Source organism: Xenopus laevis, chromosome 1L, assembly GCF_017654675.1.
Source record: "Xenopus laevis strain J_2021 chromosome 1L, Xenopus_laevis_v10.1, whole genome shotgun sequence".
NCBI lineage: Eukaryota > Metazoa > Chordata > Amphibia > Anura > Pipidae > Xenopus > Xenopus laevis.
In genome coordinates, this window is record NC_054371.1 from 153,155 (window position 1) to 174,907 (window position 21,753).

Below are 21,753 nucleotides of genomic sequence, written 5' to 3' on the forward strand. Positions count from 1 at the left end.
TGAAGGGAATGGGGGCATTAGGTAGAAAGAGGGCAATAGACAAAAGGGACAGAAAGAGATGCTTGCTTTTCTGCAATGCTGTGAGTCACTGGGAGTCTTTACTAAGTGTAGCTCAGGGTGGAAAATGGGTGCAAACTACATTGTTTTTTGTACTCTGCACAATAATGTCAGTATTCCATAAAAGGGTCACTTTACCATGTGATGCTATGGAGCAACAGGGGCAGTAGTGGAATAGAGAAAGTACAGAGAAAAGCAACTAAGCTGATAAAGGGAATGGAAGGGATCAGTTATGGGGAAAGACAAGTTGGGATTGGTTACACTGGAGAAGAGTCAGCGAAGGGAGCTATGATCACTATATATAAATATATAAGGGGATATGATCACTATATATAAATATATAAGGGGATATGATCACTATATATAAATATATAAGGGGATATGATCACTATATATAAATATATAAGGGGGATATGATCCCTATATATAAATATATAAGGGGATATGATCACTATATATAAATATATAAGGGGATATGATCACTATATATAAATATATAAGGGGGATATGATCACTATATATAAATATATAAGGGGATATGATCACTATATATAAATATATAAGGGGATATGATCACTATATATAAATATATAAGGGGGATATGATCCCTATATATAAATATATAAGGGGATATGATCACTATATATAAATAGATAAGGGGATATGATCACTATATATAAATATATAAGGGGGATATGATTACTATATATAAATATATAAGGGGGATATGATTACTATATATAAATATATAAGGGGGATATGATCACTATAAATATATAAGGGGATATGATCACTATATATAAGGGGGCAGCAAACAGTCCTAGCAACAGTGAGGGGTGGGGCTTTGAGGCACAATATATTGTTGGGTACAATATTACTGAGGAGAAGGCTGCAATGGGAGGAGCGATGAGCTGAAAAGGATTGTGGGTTCCAGGATAAAATAATAAAGCAAAAGGAAAGGAGAGGTTGCCATGGTAACACATGGTGGGACAAATGAATATTTATTAGCATATCACCAGCAGGGTACACAACCTGATAAAAAGGGGAGTAAGAGATACAAGAATGGTGATTAGGAATGAAGTATGTTCAGCATAGGATAAAAAAAACGGGGAGGGGCAGGTTGAGCCTAGAATAAAGTTAAAATGAGGGTTGTGCCCAATAAGTGCAAGTTGTTGGGTAGATTGTTATCTGACTGCATTTAATTTCCCCAGTGCAGTAGAAGTGCCCACGACAGGAGCGGATAATGGCACTGAGGGAAAGATCTGATAATTGTCACTAGATTCTGTACAGAATGAGGAATCTGAGCAATATAGGCGAAGACCATTACCCCAATGCCTCTGTCCCATCATCAAGTCCTTAGTCATAAGAGAAGCAAAGCCAATCAGTGTGCGGTAGAAGTCCTATCCAGGGGGTCTCTAGGTAAGTTCTGTCTCAAATCTCACAGGGAAACACTTGTTGTATCAGGAGGAACGAGCTCCTCTGGGGGCCACATTTCCTTAGAGGACTCCCATATCTTCGTAGATGGAGGAGATTCTTGCGCCATGAGCAGAAAGCTCCTTTCCTTTAGCCAATGCCGATTGGCTGATCACAGAAGATGGAATAGCGTTTTCATTGGCTAAATCTGCTGGGGATGCCAGAGCCGGGGGAGCAGACGAAGGCTGGAGGGGCACAGTCTGTGGCTTCTCTAAAGGTGGAGCTTTTCCGGCAGAATGATTTTTAGGCAACACTGGCCTGGCTGCTAGTGGCTTTGTGGAATGGGGTGCTAAGAGCACAGACTTGGCTGAAGGTGACACTGATGGAGCATTCAGAGGTCTGGATGGCACAGGCTGAGGATGGCAGGTACCTTGTGTGGCTGGAGAAGAATTTGGGGAACATTTGGCAGCTTCCTTTTTGTGTACCTGGCTGTATATGGCGTCCGAGTTGCTGTTATTGTTGTTGTTGTTGGTGTAGCCACAGGCGTTATCACCTTCACCCCCTTCCTTCCCTGTCAGTGTCCTGGCAATGACTATTCCTTGGGGTTTGGGAGCCGGGACAGGCTTGGGGCCAAGACCTCTACTTCGGGCTTGACCTCGTTGCCCCTGGAAATTTGGAACAGAATAATCATCAGTGTTGGGGTTGTAAGGGTACTCATAGCCCAGCTTATCATCGGTGGCTTGTCTCTTCCAGGCACCTCCCTCCATGCACACCTCCGAATACACCTGGGGTGCTTGTGCCATTCCCTCTGGTTCATCATAAATGTGCTCCTCACCTGCATGGGGAACAGTGGGGCGCTTCTGACATTTTGGGGAAACTGCTGCCCCTACAGACTCATAACCCACATGTTCATACAGATCTGAGTAAAGAGGAGATCTCTCACTGGGATCCAATTTAGACCTTTCTCCTTTCAGAACTTTACCAGCTACACAGTCCACTGGGTCAGAATAAAGGGGGTCAAACTGAGGTTTTATAACCTTAACAGAATCCTTGGGCTCAGAATAGACTCCTACAAGCTGCTCATGATCCACCTCTAGGTGGCGACTTGCAGAACTAGAGACTGGTGAGCGAGGAGGAGTGTGGGAGCTACCAGATTTTGCTCCAAGACAAGAGTGGTCAAGAAGTAGTTGAGGGGCAACAGACTTAGGCCCGGGTAGGTTGGGAAGTATTCGGCCTTTCAGAGGTTTCTCCTCTGGATCCTTCCTGACTGGTCCAGATTTATTTTGAGCTTCAGGGATGCTAAATTCTGAAGAGACATCTATAGCACAATCAGTTTCCAGATTTGGGCAGCTTAAACGGTTGTCAGATCCCTGCTGGGCTCGGATAGATGATTCAACCCGCTGGAAGATCTCATGGCCTAGGGAGGTCTCAAATGTAAAATTGCCAGCACCCGAGGAGCATCGCCTACCGGACTCAAATGAGAACATCACCTAGAAGTGTAAGAATAGTAATAAATGGAAAACTCTAGAAACACAATACTGTATCTCATCTGTCCTCCATGTTTCTTTCTCAGTCTTAGTTCTATACTCACAGGGCTACAAGGACATTCTCACTCACCTAACCCAAATAGTGCAACCCAACCCTCTTCCTTCAGGGACATGTATCTACATCCTCACCCCATTCTGCTCCTCCGGCACATATCCTCATTATGTAACCTACCTACCTTATGGACATTGATCTTCCCACCAAGTACTACCTCCTTGTGCTTTCCCTACTTCTCATGTCTCTGCTCTGTCACGTAACCTTTTGTTCTGTCACATGAACCCTTTATGTGTTCCGTTAACCTTCTCTAACGTGAACCCTCTCCTAAACTTTAAACCATGATAAGTGGCTCTATGAACATGGTGTTTGACTACTCCAGTACTCTTGAGAGAGAATTGAACTGGTTAAATAACAAATCACTTTCACCTCTTCACATTACGTGCACAATTATAGGGCATCCAGGGAACTAGCTCTATGGTATGGGAGGTCCTGCTGCAGCTGGGAAGTTCATCTCGATGGTATGGGAGGTCCCACTGCTGCTAGGGAAGGTCACCTCTATGGTATGGGAGGTCCTGCTACAGCTAGAGAAGGTCGCTCTATGATATGGGAGGACCTGCTGCAGCTAGGGAAGGTCACTCTATGGTATGGGAGGTCCCGCTGCAGCTAGGGTAGGCTGACTCTATGGTATGGGAGGTCCTGCTGCAGCTGGGAAGTTCATCTCAATGGTATGGGAGGTCCCACTGCCACTAGGGAATGTCACCTCTATGGTATGGGAAGGTCTCTCTATGGTATGGGAGGACCTGCTGCAGATAGGTTAGGATGACTCTATGGTAACGGAGGTCCTGCTGCAGCTAGAGTAGGCTGACTCTATGGTATGGGAGGTCCTACTGCAGCTAGAGTAGGCTGACTCTATGGTATGGGAGGTCCCACTGCAGCTAGGGTAAACTGACTCTATGGTATGGGAGGTGCTGCTGCAGCTAGGGAAGGCTGACTCTATGGTATGGGAGGTCCCGCTGCAGCTAGGGTAAACTGACTCTATGGAATGGGAGGTCCTGCTGCAGTTAGGGAAGGCTGGGAAGGTTGGTTTAGCCAAAGAGACATAGATATTGAAGCTTCTCAGCCAATGCAATATACAGGAAGGAAATGAAGCAGGACTCCGTTATTTCGGTAGGTGGTGCCCACCTTGTCTCTCCCGTATCTGCGCAGCAGTTTGTACGGCCATGAGTAAAGCGTCTCCTTGGTGTTGGGATCCTTCAGCAGCAAACAGTCCGATTCCGTCTTTAGCACATAGGAACCATGTAGTGAGCAACGCTCTGCAGCCTCCGTCCTCTGCACCGTGACCCAGAACTCACTCACTGTGGACCCACAAAACACAGAACCATGAGCACAGCAAAGCCGTTATCCACTTGCACCCCATTTCCTCCGCTCCCTATCCACTTGCACCCCTATTACACTCCCTGTCCACTTGCACCCCAACTGAAGTGGTATATGAATAGTAGAATGTGCCTCTCACCGTCCTCTCGGGACACGTAGAGGCTGTTGATAGACATCTCGAGGGATGAGGAGACTGGGGGGTCTGTGGGCTCCTTGTCTTGAGATGATGATTTGGTCTGTGGGAGAGAATAAGGAAGGGAGGGAGACGTGAGTTGAAGTCAGAGAGAAGAGACTACAGCTGGACAACAGGGGGTGCTGATCTATTACAATTGTACCATATGGACAATAATGAGTGATTGGTAGAGCCCAGAATAGAGTCAATTATCCTCATGACAAAAAGACACAAAGTGGGCGTATATGCCTACAATTCTCTTGTAATAGTGAGTCAATAAGTAAGGCGTTACGCAAAGATTGGTATATTTTGAGAAATGCCCATCCTACCACACAGGAATCACTACCTCTTGTTTCTTATCAGCAGAACAATAGGAACTAACCCTAAGTCTTTGACCAAAGAAGCAAGGAGCTTTTTGGGAATTAAATGGCATTTCCAGAGGGGACAGAGTGTGTAACTACGGGGTTACTACACTTGAACTACTGTCTGTGTGGCCTCTTCTATATCTACTGTATATCTGTATCTCTATTTATATCTCTATTTATATCTCTATCTGTATTTATTTCTCTCTCTATCTATATCTCTATTTCTATCCGTATGTATATTTCCATCTATCCAGGTCACGTGTCTCACAACACAGATCCCCTATCAGTTTGGCCAGTACTACGTTCCCTGTATCTCAGTATGTTTTGGAGAAATACTTCTGAGCAAATAGTGGAACGTGGGCTGATGATGGAGAATTAAAACTCACAAGGAGGGAAGGGTGGTAGGTTAATAAAATGAAATGTTTTTATAACTTGATGATATATTCTACATAAACTAGATTTTTTTTTTTAAATTATATTTTGTTAATGAAAATGCAGTACAGTAAACATGAATATTCATAGAAATCCATACCAGGATGATGGAGGTAAACAATAGTTAATTAACAAAAAGTATAATCAAAACATAAATTTAAACATTTAATAGAGAATATAGAAATGAGTTTCACTTGCTTGAAGAAGACTTATGGCCTTATTAGGTAGAGTCAAATGTTGGATTGGAACCTTTAAAAATGGCTTCTATTTTAGTCCTCTCTGTGCAATTTAGATTATATAGAAATTTTTCCATTTAGACATGAATTTGGAACTTTTTTTATAATTATAAAGTTTGTAGGAAATTGCTTCCAGAACACATAGATCTTGTAGTTCAGTTATAGTTTCGTTTAATTAGGAGGGTGAGGTAAAATCCAATTTCTTAATATTACTCTTCGAGCAGCAGCCAGTAATAGTTTTAAAATTTTTACTTTATGTGGATCAATTTGTAGAGTCGAAAAATTTGGAGAAGTATCCATATTTAAAGCTGCAGGTAAAATAGTTAATAGTTGGTTTAGGTTCATTTGTAGTTTGGTTGCAGAGTTGAAATAACCTTCAATTTCTTTCCAAAATGATTTATTCAAGGGACATTCGCAAATATTGTGAACAAAGCTGGGTTTAGGAATAGAACATTTAGGGCAACTTGTAAGTAAATTCTTCTTTTTGGAATTATAGTTAAATCCTTTATAGGTGAGATGGATTTGTCGAAAGTTTGGTCTCTCCAGATTTCTGATGATATTAAATTGTCGAAATCTTTAATGGAGGATACTAAGATCTCAGGAGATATGTCAGTATTTAAATATGATGACCATTTTAGTGCGGTTTCTTTCATTGGATGAGGGTTAAGAATAGGATTTAACCAAAGATAATTCTGACTTAGTCTAATATTATTTACCACTCGAGATTATATAAATCTATTAAATTCAGTTGTGAGATTAGTCCTCATTAGTGTGATCTTCAGATTAGGATAGTGCTTCTTGACCAATGGGAGACTTGTTAGAAATGAATCCTGTCTTTATTAGGGATTTGGTATTTTATTGAAAAATCTTTCCATGTGAAAAGAGTTCCAGTTGTCGGATTTAATAAGTCTTGCAAATAATTTATGCCTTTTTCTTTCCAGGTGGTCGAAAATGGTGAATGGAATGAGCTTGGCAAACGCTCTATATTTTGAAGAGGTAAGTAAGGGGTTATTTGATAATTAGTTTTATAAAGCTTGTGCAGTATCTTCCAGACCGTGAATGTATCTCTGTATATTGGATTAAGTTTGATTTCTGTTGATTGAAGCTTCCATGGTAGGTGTATTAAGTATAATATATTTTCCTGAGAATCTTTTTTAGTTCCAGATTCGGATTTGTATATTTACTAGACTCTGAGAACCATTCAATAATGTATCGAGTCAATGCTGAAAGATTAAAAGGTTCTATAATCTAGAACATTAAGTCCACCATTTATTTTAGGGTTTCTCAGTTTCCTTAATGCGATCTTTGGAGATTTTCCGTTCCATATGAATTTAGTCAGTGTAGAGTCAAGAAGATTTATGTCGGTATGTTATAGAAGTAACGATCATTGGATAGATAAATTAAGGAAAAGCTAGCATCTTGTAAAAAGCTATCCTACCTTTCCGGTTTAGAGGAACATTTTCCAATTGTCACAGAAAGTTGTAATGCTTTTTATTAAAGGAGGGTAATTCATAGAATACAATCTGTGAAGATCAGATGGTACATTTATTCCAAGATGTTTTATAGATGATTTTGATTTTTCTATCCCAAGGTTGTGAAGTAAATTAACAGAAGTATGACCATAAATGTCCATGTATTCAGTTTTTTGTATATTAATTGAGTAGCCAGAAATTGAACCATACTGTATCAGAAAGTCAAAAATATTCTGGAGATTATCGTTTTGATTTGTTACTATCAGGAGAAGATCGTCTGCAAAGGCAGTTAATTTGGTTGGAATGTTTATATCCATTCCAGGCAAACTTCTCAAATCCTTCAGGTATCTAATTAAGAGTTCCAATGACAGATTAAATAGTAAAGGAGAAAGGGAGCAACCCTGTCTTGTTCCTTTGCTCATTTTAATTGGTCGGGACATTTCTCCAGCTGCTATGGCTTGTGTTCTAGGAGAAGAATAAATGAATTTTATAAAATCAATGAAGGGGGCCCATAGATCCAAAAGCCTTAAGTGAGTCAAATAGATGATCCCAGTGTATTTTGTCAAAAGGCTTTCTCTGCGTCAATTCCAACTAAAGATGCTGGAAACCTATTTGATTTGGCAGAATAGATGACTTTGATGAGTGTTCTTATATTCCTAGTGCCAGATCTACCTTTAATAAAGCCAGCTTGTTCAGGTGAAATTATCTTCGGAAGTATTGTAGATAGCCTGTTTGCTATTATCTTTGTTAGGATTTTGAAATCTTGATTAATTAATGCTATTGGCCTGTACAAACTGACAAGAGTGGGGTCCTTACCTTGCTTGTATATCACCTTAGTTAGAGAGTTTAGACTAAAAGGTAGTTTATTTTTATTTTGTATGATGTGGTTAAATAATTGTGTCAAAAATGGAGAAATTTAGTTTGACAAGTTTTTATAAAAGGGTCCCGTGAGACTGTCAGGCCCCCACGCCTTGAATTGTTTTAGTGAAGACATTACATATTTGACCTCCTCTTCATATATGGGTGAGTTCAAGTAATCTAAGTCATCTTATGATAATTTTGGGAAATCTATGTTGCTGAAAAATTCTTCTCTCTGTTTTTTATTAGAGTCAGTGTGGGAGTAAAGTTCTTCATAGTATCTTCTAAACTGTTCCACTATCTCCAAGGGATTGTGAACTGGTTTTCCTGAATCAGTTTTGATCATATTCATTTGCTTTTGATTGGTCCAGGTTTTAGATAAGTTTGTCAGAAATTTATTGGATTTACCAAAATAAAAGTGTCAGGCTTTATAATAATCTTGGTTTATTTTTTCTCTTATGCCTAGCCAGGTTTTCATTTCTTTCAGTGAGTCTTCAAATTTAATACGGGTTTCCTTGGTCGGATTGGTTTTGAATAAAGTATAAACTTCACTCTGAAGTTTACTTATTTCCAAAATTTTTGTATTTAGTTTCTTTGTAAAACTTCTTTTAAATGCTGTTATCTCCCCTCTTATATAAGCTTTCCATGTGTCCCACTGTAATGTGGGGTTGTCATCATGAATAGCATTATTTAGAATAAATGTTTTCCATTTTTCTTTCAGAAATAGTTTAAAATCTGGCCTAGACGCCAAAAAGGATGGAAATCTCCACGGGATGAAGGATTTGGGAGGACCAAAATGGATGGAAATATCAATTGGAGTATGGTCGGATAAAGAGAAAGTTAAAATTTTTGTTCTTGTAACTTGACTAATTAGGTTAACCAAAATAAATATGTAATCTATTCGTGTTCCAGTACCATGGGAGTGGGAATAAAAGGTGAAATCTTTTTCTGAAGGATGTAGAGTTCTCCAGATATCATTGAGGTTGGTTTGATGAAGTAGGTCCACCAAATATTTTGATTTAATGTTAGCAAATTTTTGATCAGGGCTACATTTGTCCAACGCCCATATGTGTGATTCATTAAAGTCACCACCCACTATTAAATTATGTAAATTTAAAGAACATATTCTTTGAACTAGTTCTTGGTAAAATCCAAGCTTGTGGTCATCATAAACTGGATTAACATTATTGTACATTATATTATTGGTTACCCTGACAACTGAGTCAATTTGGTGACATCACTTCCTGTATTTCCCTTTAAAGGCAACAGGTTAGAGTGAGTTGTATTTAATATGGCTTAATAAAGGGCAAACGTATCCATTGTCATGTGACTCCTTCAATATAGATAATGAAGAAAATTGCAGAGCCTTCCAGTGTGAATAAATGTCATTTTTATTGACGCACTACATTCATTCACACTGGAAGGCTCTGTAGTTTTCTTCATTATCTATGATATAATAGTGGAGATGCTGTTGATGAGCCTGACCATAAGTCACTTGGAGGATCGGTTGGGAATTAATTGAATATATTGTACTCCTTCAATCTAGTCTTTTGCATTTGGATCCTGTGAGCCGCTTCTTATTTGTAAAAGGGGCGGGGCTTACTCACTGGTTTCTCTGCATCATTCTAAAGTCAAATCCCCATGTGACAAATAAATGTTGGGCTAAGCTGATCCCCACTGTCCCTTGCTCCTCTCACCCCTTATCTTACCCCTTCTGCTCCCCTCTTCTCTTCTCTTTCTGCTCCCCTCTTCCTGCTCCCCTCTTCTCTTTCTGCTCCCCTCTTCCTCTTCTCTTTCTGCTCCCCTCTTCTCTTTCTGCTCCCCTCTTCTCTTTCTGCTCCCCTCTTCTCTTTCTGCTCCCCTCTTCTCTTTCTGCTCCCCTCTTCTCTTTCTGCTCCCCTCTTCCTCTGCTCCCCTCTTCCTCTTCTCTTTCTGCTCCCCTCTTCCTCTTCTCTTTCTGCTCCCTCTTCCTCTTCTCTTTCTGCTCCCCTCTTCCTCTTCTTTCTTGCTCCCCTCTTCCTCTTCTTTCTTGCTCCCCTCTTCCTCTTCTTTCTTGCTCCCCTCTTCCTCTTCTTTCTGCTCCCCTCTCCTCTTCTTTCTGCTCCCCTCTTCCTCTTCTCTTTCTGCTCCCCTCTTCCTCTTCTCTTTCTGCTCCCCTCTTCCTCTTCTCTTTCTGCTCCCCTCTTCCTCTTCTCTTTCTGCTCCCCTCTTCCTCTTCTCTTTCTGCTCCCCACTTCCTCTTCTCTTTCTGCTCCCCACTTCCTCTTCTTTCTGCTCCCCACTTCCTCTTCTTTCTGCTCCCCACTTCCTCTTCTTTCTGCTCCCCACTTCCTCTTCTTTCTGCTCCCCTCTTCCTCTTCTTTCATGCTTCCCTCTTCCTCTTCTTTCTGCTCCCCTCTTCCTCTTCTTTCTGCTTCCCTCTACCTCTTCTCTTTCTGCTCCCCTCTTCCTCTTCTCTTTCTGCTCCCCTCTTCCTCTTCTCTTTCTGCTCCCCTCTTCCTCTTCTCTTTCTGCTCCCCTCTTCCTCTTCTCTTTCTGCTCCCCTCTTCCTCTTCTCTTTCTGCTCCCCTCTTCCTCTTCTCTTTCTGCTCCCCTCTTCCTCTTCTCTTTCTGCTTCCCTCTACCTCTTCTCTTTCTGCTCCCCTCTTCCTCTTCTTTCTGCTCCCCTCTTCCTCTTCTCTTTCTGCTCCCCTCTTGCTCTTCTTTCTGTTCCCCTCTTGCTCTTTTTTCTGTTCCCCTCTTGCTATTCTTTCTGCTCCCCTCTATCTATTCTTTCTGCTCCCCTCTATCTATTCTTTCTGCTCCCCTCTCCTTTTCCCTTCTGCTCCCCTCACCCGTTTCCTCTACCTTTTTGCCCCCCCCTTGAATAACTGTGTTCCTCAACCTAATATTTAGTTCAGACAAGTCTGCTACAAAGTGCCGCATTACCTGCTGCTGCACAACGCTAAATCAGCTGAAGTTTGTTACTTTGCAGTAATGGGAGATTAGTGGGAAAACATGGGATAGTTTTCGGACCTATTAACCCAAACGGACTGACCACCCACATTGGCCCAAGAAACAGACACTGGATCTGCTAGCTGGTTCTTCTGCTGATGCCTAATCAACCCAATAACTATGCACCAATAGGATGGTCTGTCTAAACCAGCCCCGCCCCTGAGGTGCCATACATAACAATGCATGGTCAGACTAGACAACCAAATGAGGGATTGTTTTACCCCCCCTATTGAGGGTGACAATAATTTGCCCTACAGGGGCTGATGGGTAAATAAAGGGCGGGTACTCACCGGGAATGCCAGCTCACACAGTTTCTGAACCCACTCACTGGCACCAACACGGTCGCTGGACAGGAGAATTGTCTTGTCATTGGTTTCCAGAGTGAAAGCCATCATGTTGTCCTTAGGGCCACTCTCAGAGGCTGACGGGGCCACACAAATGCATTCTGCCAGACGCACCACTTTACGATCTGTAGCTCGACGGGTGTGGCCCTTCTCTCCTACCACGGGCCCCTCCTTCCAGTCATAGAACTCTAAGCGAGCCACGCCGAAGGGAGAGTCGGGGTACAGCAGTGCATGGCAGCGCTTCCATTTCTGTTGGGGCAAATCAAATCCATGTTTATACAGGGAAGTTAACTAGTTGGATAATCAGATGATTGATTCCAGCGTTAAACTGACAGCTGGCTGAGACAAACCAGTGTTTATAAATGAGCCCCACTGTGTCTTGTACAAGAAACAAACTGAAGCCCACCTCTGCTTGTCAGTACATACAGTCCCACCACATGCTAACGAAACTTATTATAGCTCCCCCTGTGCTTACATCACATCGACATGTTGAGGGGACAGTTGGGCTGCATGTGGCATCCTACAGACAGCTGGGGATATACAGAAAACGGGTTCATTTGTGCCCCAACAGATATCTGACATACACAAGGGGCCCTAGTGACAGTTAAAGTTTAAGTTGGGACCCTAAAAAGCACTTGAGGTCCAGCCAGGCCTGCCAACAGTGTCAAGTACCCCCAAACACTGGACACAGCAAGGGTAGAGAAGGAACAGATACCCGGAGATAAAAGTTGAGCCCAAAAGGGGTACAGCTTGAAGCCTAGTGTTGGGGATACTTTTGGGGCACTACATACATTTGGGGTTCATTTGAGTTCTGAATAAACTTGAGAGCATACAGACAGATTGGACTACACCTGAAGGCCTAGGAAAAGCTTGGAATAACGTTAGAAGTCTACAGCCATCAGTCATAGCCTGTGGCCCTAGGTATAGTAGGGGGTATACTATTTTTGAAGGAGAGCTGGTTGAGGAGCTGGGAACCTACATACATCTGGGGTTCATTTGGGCCCTACAAACAGTTTGGAGCATAGAGACAACTTGGCTTACACCTGGGGCCCAGATATACTTGGTATAACGTTATGAGCCTACAGAACGGGGCCCTAGAGAGAGCACAGGGTTGAAATCCTACAGACTGGGGCCCTAGAGAGAGTAGAGGGTTGGAATCCTACAGACTGGGGATCCTTTGGGCCATAGAAACACTTAGGAGCATAAACACAGCTTGGACTCTGACGTGGAAATTTCTCATATTTCGCCATATGGCCGCCACCGATGCGGGATGAGCATCTTTACGACCGACCTTTGCAGAGTCCCCGATCATTCTGATTCCCATCCGATTTGTGTTCATCAGACATGACTGCAGACTGGTTGGGATTGAGGAATACGGACCACTGAACAAAGTTGTACTTTTACAAGCGCAAATCAGCAGACGGCCGTGCGTTCTCATGAGTACGTATCAGAACAAGCCCTGCTAAGATCACTGTGTCTGTGTATATGTATATTACCGGGGGAAGTGCCTTTTGTCCTGGTGTCTTTTGTTTGCCTAGGACAGACTACCTTTCCCCCCCCCTCTTCTATGGACATGTGTCTGTGTGCTGGTTCCACCAATTGATTCATAGCATAACATGCTCATTGATTGGATATATTGTAAGACCACCTTCTGTCTTGGTCTATAATAAACCACTGGCCATTGTAGAGGGAGGCAGAATACTGGACCCCAGCTAAGAACGACTGCTGTGACGTTATTTCCGGGGGATTGCGCAACATCACCACGCGATACATCAAGGTTTCCGGATCGATTGTCCATTAAGGCAAAAGATCGTTTTTCCTACTATAACAGACTCTAAGGGGTAAATTTATCAGAGTGAAATTCCGCAGCTCTTAATTCATTTCTATGGGATTTTGAAAGGCGTATTTATCAATGGGTGAAAGTGAAAGTTCACCCTTTGATAAATACGCTTAGAGAGATTGGGGTACAGCTGGGGCTCTAGAGAGAAAGTTTGGGGTACAGCTGGGGCTCTAGAGAGAAAGTTTGGGGTACAGCTGGGGTTCTAGAGAGAGAGAGAGAGAGAGAGATTGAGGTACAGCTGGGGTTCTAGAGAGAGAGAGAGAGAGAGAGATTGGGGCACAGATGGGGCTCTAGAGAGAGCTTGGGGTACAGCTGGGGCTCTAGAGAGAGAGATTGGGGTACAGCTGGGGCTGTAGAGAGAGACTTTGGGGTACAGCTGGGGCTGTAGAGAGAGAGACTTTGGGGTACAGCTGGGCTCTAGAGAGAGTTTGGGGTACAGCTGGGCTCTAGAGAGATTGGGGTACAGCTGGGGCTCTAGAGAGAGAGATTGGGGTACAGCTGGGGCTCTAGAGAGAGATTGGGGTACAGCTGGGGCTCTTGAGAGACACTTTGGGGTACAGCTGGGGCTCTAGAGAGAGACTTTGGGGTACAGCTGGGGCTCTAGAGAGAGACTTTGGGGTACAGCTGGGGCTCTAGAGAGAGAGATTGGGGTGCAGCTGGGGCTCTACAGAGAGAGACTTTGGGGTATAAAGAGACTTTGGGGTACAGCTGGGGCTCTAAAGAGAGAGATTGGGGTACAGCTGGGGCTCTAGAGGGAGGGATTGGGGTACAGCTGGAGCTCTAGAGAGATTGGGGTACAGCTGGGGCTCTAGAGAGAGAGATTGGGGTACAGCTGGGGCTCTAGAGAGAGATTTGGGTACAGTTGGGGCTGTAGAGAGAGATTGAGGTACAGCTGGGGCTGTAGAGAGAGAGATTGGGGTACAGCAGGGCTCTAGAAAGAGATTGGGGTACAGCTGGGGCTGTAGAGAGAGACTGGGGTACAGCTGGGGCTCTAGAGAGAGAGATTGGGGTACAGGTGGGGCTCTATAGAGAGATTGGGGTACAGCTGGGGCTGTATAGAAAGTTTGGGGTACAGCTGGGGCTCTAGAGAGAGAGAAAGATTGGGGTACATCTGGGGCTCTAGAGAGATTGGGGTAAAGCTGGGTCTCTAGAGAGAGAGAAAGAGAGAGATTGGGGTACAGCTGGGGCTGTATAGAAAGTCTGGGGTACAGCTGGGGCTCTAGAGAGAGATATTGGGGTACAGCTGGGGCTCTAGAGAGAGAGAGAGATTGAGGTACAGCTGGGGTTCCTGAGAGAGAGATTGGGGGTACAGCTGGGGCTCGAGAGAGTGTGGGGTACAGCTGGGGCTCTAGAGAGAGAGATGGGGTACAGCTGGGGCTGTAGAGAGAGATCGGAGTACAACTGGGGCTGTAGAGAGAGATTGGGGTACAGCTGGGGCTCTAGAGAGAGATTGGGGTACAGCTGGGGCTCTAGAGAGAGAGAGAGAGAGAGATTGGGGTACAGCTGGGGCTCTAGAGAGAGAGATTTTGGTACAGCTGGGGCTCTAGAGAGAGAGATTGGGGTTCAGCTGGGGCTCTACAGAGAGAATGGGGTACAGCTGGGGCTCTAGAGAGAGAGATTGGGGTAAAGCTGGGGCTCGAGAGAGAGAGAGATTGGGGTACAGCTGGGGCTCTAGAGAGAGATTGGGGTACAGCTGGGGCTCTAAAGAGAGAGATTGGGGTACAGCTGGGGCTCTAGAGGGAGGGATTGGGGTACAGCTGGGGCTCTAGAGAGAGATTGGGGTACAGCTGGGGCTCTAGAGAGAGACTGGGGTACAGCGTGGGCTCTATAGAGAAAGTTTGGGGTACAGCTGGGGTTCTAGAGAGAGAGATTGGGGCACAGATGGGGCTCTAGAGAGAGATTGGGGCACAGATGGGGCTCTAGAGAGAGATTGGGGTACAGCTGGGGCTCTAGAGAGAGAGAGATTGGGTACAGCTGGGGCTGTAGAGAGAGAGACTTTGGGGTACAGCTGGGGCTCTAGAGAGAGAGATTGGGGTACAGCTGGGGCTCTAGAGAGAGAGAGAATGGGGTACAGCTGGGGCTCTAGAGAGAGAGATTGGGGTACAGCTGGGGCTCTAGAGAGATTGGGGTACAGCTGGGGCTCTTGAGAGACACTTTGCGGTACAGCTGGGGCTCTAGAGAGAGACTTTGGGGTACAGCTGGGGCTCTAGAGAGAGTTTGGGGTACAGCTGGGGCTCTAGAGAGAGATTGGGGTGCAGCTGGGGCTCGAGAGAGAGACTTTGGGGTATAAAGAGACTTTGGGGTACAGCTGGGGCTCTAAAGAGAGAGATTGGGGTACAGCTGGGGCTCTAGAGGGAGGGATTGGGGTACAGCTGGGGCTCTAGAGAGAGAGATTGGGGTACAGCTGGGGTTCTAGAGAGAGAGATTAGGGTGCAGCTGGGGCTCGAGAGAGAGACTTTGGGGTATAAAGAGACTTTGGGGTACAGCTGGGGCTCTAAAGAGAGAGATTGGGGTACAGCTGGGGCTCTAGAGGGAGGGATTGGGGTACAGCTGGAGCTCTAGAGAGAGAGATTGGGGTACAGCTGGGGCTCTAGAGAGATTGGGGTACAGCTGGGGCTCGAGAGAGAGATTTGGGTACAGCTGGGGCTGTAGAGAGAGATTGAGGTACAGCTGGGGCTGTAGAGAGAGAGAGAGATTGGGGTACAGCAGGGCTCTAGAGAGAGATTGGGGTACAGCTGGGGCTGTAGAGAGAGAGACTGGGGTACAGCTGGGGCTCTATAGAGAGATTGGGGTACAGCTGGGGCTGTATAGAAAGTTTGGGGTACAGCTGGGGCTCTAGAGAGAGAAAGATTGGGGTACAACTGGGGCTTTAGAGAGAGATTGGGGTACAGCTGGGGCTTTAGAGAGAGATTGGGGTACAGTTGGGGCTCTAGAGGGAGATTGGGGTACAGCTGGGGCTCTAGAGAGAGAGAGATTGGGGTACAGCTGGGGCTCTAGAGAGAGATTGGGGGACAGCTGGGGCTCTAGAGAGAGAGAGAGAGAGAGATTGAGGTACAGCTGGGGCTCTAGAGAGAGAGAGATTGGGGTACAGCTGGGGCTCTAGAGAGAGAGATTGGGGTACAGCTGGGGCTCTAGAGAGAGATTGGGGTACAGCTGGGGCTGTATAGAAAGTTCGGGGTACAGCTGGGGCTCTAGAGAGAAATGAATGGAGAGAGGCGGAATTTAACTCTAGTGGCGGAACTTCAGAGAGAGAGAAAGTTCGGGGTACAGCTGGGGCTATAGAGAGAGAGTTCGGGTAAAGCTGGGGCTCTAGAGAGAGAGTTCGGGTAAAGCTGGGGCTCTAGAGAGAAAGTTTGGGGTACAGCTGGGCTCTAGAGAGAGTTTGGGGTACAGCTGGGCTCTAGAGAGAGTTTGGGGTACAGCTGGGCTCTAGAGAGAGTTTGGGGTACAGCTGGGGCTCTAGAGAGAAAGTTTGGGGTACAGCTGGGGCTCTAGAGAGAGAGACTTTGGGGTACAGCTGGGGCTCTAGAGAGAGAGATTGGGGTACAGCTGGGGCTCTAGATAGAGATTGGGGGACAGCTGGGGCTCTAGAGAGAGAGATTGGGGGACAGCTGGGGCTCTAGAGAGAGAGATTGGGGGACAGCTGGGGCTCTAGAGAGAGAGATTGGGGGACAGCTGGGGCTCTAGAGAGAGAGAGAGATTGAGGTACAGCTGGGGCTCTAGAGAGAGAGATTGGGGGACAGCTGGGGCTCTAGAGAGAGAGAGATTGAGGTACAGCTGGGGCTCTAGAGAGAGAGATTGGGGGACAGCTGGGGCTCTAGAGAGAGATTGGGGGACAGCTGGGGCTCTAGAGAGAGAGACTTTGGGGTACAGCTGGGGCTCTAGAGAGAGAGAGATTGGGGGACAGCTGGGGCTCGAGAGAGAGATTGAGGTACAGCTGGGGCTCTAGAGAGAGAGATTTGGGGGACAGCTGGGGCCTCTAGAGAGAGAGAGAGAGAGAGAGATTGAGGTAAGGCTGGGGCTCTAGAGGAGAGAGAGAGAGAGAGAGAGAGATTGAGGTACCAGCTGGGGCTCTAAGAGAGAGAGATTGGGGTACAGCTGGGGCTCTAGAGAGAGAGAGAGAGAGAGGATTGAGGTTACAGCTGGGGCCTCTAGAGAGAGAGATTGGGGGACAGCTGGGGCTCTAGAGAGAGAGATTGGGGTACAGCTGGGGCTCTAGAGAGAGAGATTGGGGGACAGCTGGGGCTCTAGAGAGAGAGAGAGAGAGGATTGGGGGACAGCTGGGGCTCTAGAGGAGAGAGAGATTGGGGGACAGCTGGGGCTCTAGAGAGAGAGAGAGAGACCCGAGATTGGGGACAGCTGGGGCTCTAGACGAGGAGGGATGGGGGTGAGCAGGCCTGGGGCTCTAGAGAGAGAGATTGGGGGACAGCTGGGGGCTCGAGAGAGAGAGAGATTGGGGGACAGCTGGGGCTCTAGAGAGAGAGAGATTGGGGGACAGCTGGGGCTCTAGAGAGAGAGAGAGAGAGAGATTTGGGGGGACAGCTGGGGCCTCGTAGAGAGAGAGAGAGAGAGAGATTGGGGTACAGCTGGGGCTCTAGAGAGAGAGAGAGAGATTGGTGGTACAGCTTGGGGCTCTAGAGAGAGAGATTGGGGGACAGCTGGGGCTGTAGAGAGAGAGATTGGGGGACAGCTGGGGCTCTAGAGAGAGAGATTGGGGGACAGCTGGGGCTCTAGAGAGAGAGATTGGGGGACAGCTGGGGCTCTAGAGAGAGAGAGAGAGGAGATTGGGGGACAGCTGGGGGCTCTAGAGAGAGAGAGATTGGGGGACAGCTGGGGCTCTAGAGAGAGAGAGAGAGAGAGATTGGGGGACAGCTGGGGCTCTAGAGAGAGAGAGATTGGGGTACAGCTGGGGCTCTAGAGAGAGAGAGAGAGATTGGGGTACAGCTGGGGCTCTAGAGAGAGAGATTGGGGGACAGCTGGGGCTGTAGAGAGAGAGATTGGGGGACAGCTGGGGCTCTAGAGAGAGAGAGATTGGGGTACAGCTGGGGCTCTAGAGAGAGAGAGAGAGATTGGGGTACAGCTGGGGCTCTAGAGAGAGAGATTGGGGGACAGCTGGGGCTCTAGAGAGAGAGAGAGAGAGAGAGATTGGGGGACAGCTGGGGCTCTAGAGAGAGAGAGAGAGAGAGATTGGGGGACAGCTGGGGCTCTAGAGAGAGAGAGAGAGAGAGAGATTGGGGTACAGCTGGGGCTCTAGAGAGAGAGAGAGAGAGATTGGGGTACAGCTGGGGCTCTAGAGAGAGAGATTGGGGGACAGCTGGGGCTCTAGAGAGAGAGAGAGAGAGAGAGAGAGAGAGAGAGAGAGATTGGGGGACAGACAGTTGGGCCTCACAACACACAGGCGGAAGGATTTCGGTTTCTCACCTTCCCGAACTTGTTTTGTTTGACGTACAGTTGTCCCTCCAGTAACGGCCGGTCAGTCCCAGACATTTTCAGGCCCAAAACCCTCCGAACCCCCCACACCGCGCCCCACCCGGAAAACTTCTCTCTCAGCTTCTGCTTTTCCCTCCACTTCCGCCTCCAATTGGCAAGCCCCACCCTAACTCCGCCCATCTCAGCGACTCCGCCCCTTCAGCAAAACTTTCAACTTCTTTCCGCTCCTCTTGCAGTCCTCACCTTAACCCCGCCCACCAGCGCGAGCCACGCCCCATTATTAGAGCAATAAGCGATTACAATGCTCGTGTCCGTCTAACCCTGATCTCTGTGTGTTTCCTCCGCTTCTCTCGCTCATCCACTTCCCGGGGTGGGGAGATTCTTCTGTTTTACCTGCTTCTCCCCCCATTCCTCTAGTATCTTCTCCCCATTCCTCTTCCTCTAGTATCTTCTCCCCCATTTCTCTAGTATCTTCTCCCCATTCCTCTAGTATCTTCTCCCCTATTCCTCTAGTATCTTCTTCCCATTCCTCTTCCTCTAGTATCTTCTTCCCATTCCTCTTCCTCCATTCCCTTCCTCTAGTACTGTCTCCCATTCCTCTTGCCTCTAGTAACTTCTCCCAATTCCTCTTCCTTTAGTATGTTCTCCCCGCATTTCCCTTCCCTCTAGTTATTTTTCCCCCATATCCCCCTTCCTCTAGTATTTTTTCTCCCCCATTCCTCTTCCTCTAGTTATTTTCTCCCCATTCCTCTTCCTCTGTGAGATTTTTTCTCCCCCATTCCCTCTTCCGTCTAAGTGATTTTCTACTCTCCCCCATTCTCGTTCCTGGGCTAGAATACTTCCCCCCATTGCGCCTTAGTAATCTTCTCCCGCCGCATATTTCCTCTCCTCTAGTATCGTTCTCCCCTTTATTCCTGCTTCCTGCTAGTGATTTTCCCCCTTTCCTCCTTGCCTCTAGATTTGCTACCAGCCGCCATTTTCCTCTTCCTCTAGTATTTCTCCCATTCCTCTTATCCTCTAGTATCTTCTCCCCCACTATCCCCTTCCTCTAAGTATTTTCTTACCCCATTCTTCTTCCTCTCCGATTTTCCTCCCCCATTCCCCTTCCTCTAGTATTTTCTCCCCCATTCCTCTTCCTCTAGTATTTTCTCCCCCATTCCTCTTCCTCTAGAATCTTTCTCCCCCATTCCTCTAGTATCTTCTCCCCCCATTCCTCTTCCTCTAGTATTTTCTCCCCATTCCTCTTCCTCTAGTATTTTCTCCCCCATTCCCCTTCCTCTAATATTTTCTCCCCCCATTCCCCTTCCTCTAATATTTTATTCCCCCATTTCCTTCCTCTAGTATTTTCTCCCCCCATTCCTCTTCCTCTAGTATCTTCTCCCCCCATTCCTCTAGTATCTTCTCCCCCCCCATTCCTCTTCCTCTAGTAATTGTCTCCCCATTTCTCTAGTATCTTCTCCCCATTCCCCCTTCCTCTAACATTTCTCCCCCCATTTCCCTTTCCTCTAACATTTTCTCCCCCCATTTCCCTTCCTCTAGTATTTTCTCCCCCCATTCCTCTAGTAATTTTCTCCCCCATTCCTCTTCCTCTAGTATCCTCTCCCCCCATTCCTCTTCCTCTAGTATTTTCTCCCCATTCCTCTTCTTCTAGTATTTTCTCCCCCATTCTCTTCCTCTAGTATTTTCTCCCCCATTCCTCTTCCTCTAGTATCTTCTCCCCCCATTCCTCTTCCTCTAGTATTTTCTCCCCCATTCCTCTTCCTCTAGTATTTTCTCCCCCATTCCTCTTCCTCTAGTATTTTCTCCCCCCCATTCCCCTTCCTCTAGTAATTTTCGCCCCATTCCTCTTCCTCTAGTATCTTCTCCCCCCATTCCCCTTCCTCTAGTATTTTCTCCCCCATTCCTCTTCCTCTAGTATCTCCTCCCCCCATTCCCCTTCCTCTAGTATTTTTCTCCCCCATTCCTCTTCCTCTAGTATCTTTCTCCCCCCATTCCCCTTCCTCTAGTATTTTCTCCCCCATTCCTCTTCCTCTAGTATCTTCTCCCCCCCATTCCCCTTCCTCTAGTATTTCCTCCCCCATTCCCCTTCCTCTAGTATTTTCTCCCCCATTCCTCTAGTATCTTCTCCCCCCATTCCTATAGTATTTTCTCCCCCATTCCTCTTCCTCTAGTATCTTCTCTCCCCATTCCTCTTCCTCTAGCATTTTCTCCCCCATTCCTCCTCTTCTAGTATCTTCTCCCCCATTCCCCTTCCTCTAGTATTTTCTCCCCCCCCCATTCCCCTAGTATTTTCTCCCCCATTCCTCCTCTTCTAGTATCTTCTCCCCCCATTCCCCTTCCTCTAGTATTTTCTCCCCCCCCATTCCCTTCCTCTAGTATTTTCTCCCCCACTCCCCTTCCTCTAGTATTTTCTCACCCATTCCTCTAGTATCTTCTCCCCCCATTCCCCTTCCTCTAGTATCTTCTCCCCCCATTCCCCTTCCTCTAGTATTTTCTCCCCCATTCCTCTAGTATCTTCTCCCCCATTCCCCTCCTCTAGTATTTTTCTCCCCATTCCTCTTCCTCTAGTATTTTCTCCCCCATTCCTCTTCCTCTAGTATTTTCTCCCCCATTCCTCTTCCTCTAGTATCTTCTCCCCCCATTTCTCTTCCTCTAGTATTTTCTCCCCCATTCCTCTTCCTCTAGTATTTTCTCCCCCATTCCTCTTCCTCTAGTATTTTCTCCCCCCATTCCCCTTCCTCTAGTATTTTCGCCCCATTCCTCTTCCTCTAGTATCTTCTCCCCCCATTCCCCTTCCTCTAGTATTTTCTCCCCCATTCCTCTTCCTCTAGTATCTCCTCCCCCATTCCCCTTCCTCTAGTATTTTCTCCCCCATTCCCTCTTCCTCTAGTATCTTCTCCCCCATTCCCCTTCCTCTAGTATTTTCTCCCCCATTCCTCTTCCTCTAGTATCTTCTCCCCCCCATTCCCCTTCCTCTAGTATTTCCTCCCCCATTCCCCTTCCTCTAGTATCTTCTCCCCCCATTCCCCTTCCTCTAGTATCTTCTCCCCCCATTCCCCTTCCTCTAGTATTTTCTCCCCCATTCCTCTTCCTCTAGTATCTTCTCCCCCCATTCCCCTTCCTCTAGTATTTTCTCCCCCATTCCTCTTCCTCTAGTATCTTCTCCCCCCATTCCCCTTCCTCTAGTATTTTCTCCCCCATTCCTCTTCCTCTAGTATCTTCTC

At 46.4% G+C, this 21,753-nt stretch overlaps 1 protein-coding gene across 2 annotated transcripts; it reads right to left on the reverse strand.

Moving 5' to 3' along the window:
- Positions 1–1,039: 1,039 nt before the first annotated feature.
- Positions 1,040–18,621, reverse strand: dok1.L (docking protein 1 L homeolog). 2 transcript variants are annotated; one of them, XM_041580454.1, is made up of 5 exons: positions 12,551–12,712; positions 11,206–11,508; positions 4,526–4,622; positions 4,195–4,367; positions 1,040–2,960 (listed from the first exon to the last, which is right to left on the reverse strand). In XM_041580454.1, exons 1-5 carry the CDS (start codon positions 12,695–12,697, stop codon positions 1,554–1,556), a joined length of 2,127 nt encoding a protein of 708 aa, XP_041436388.1. In that variant the 5' UTR covers positions 12,698–12,712; the 3' UTR covers positions 1,040–1,553.
- Positions 18,622–21,753: the final 3,132 nt, after the last annotated feature.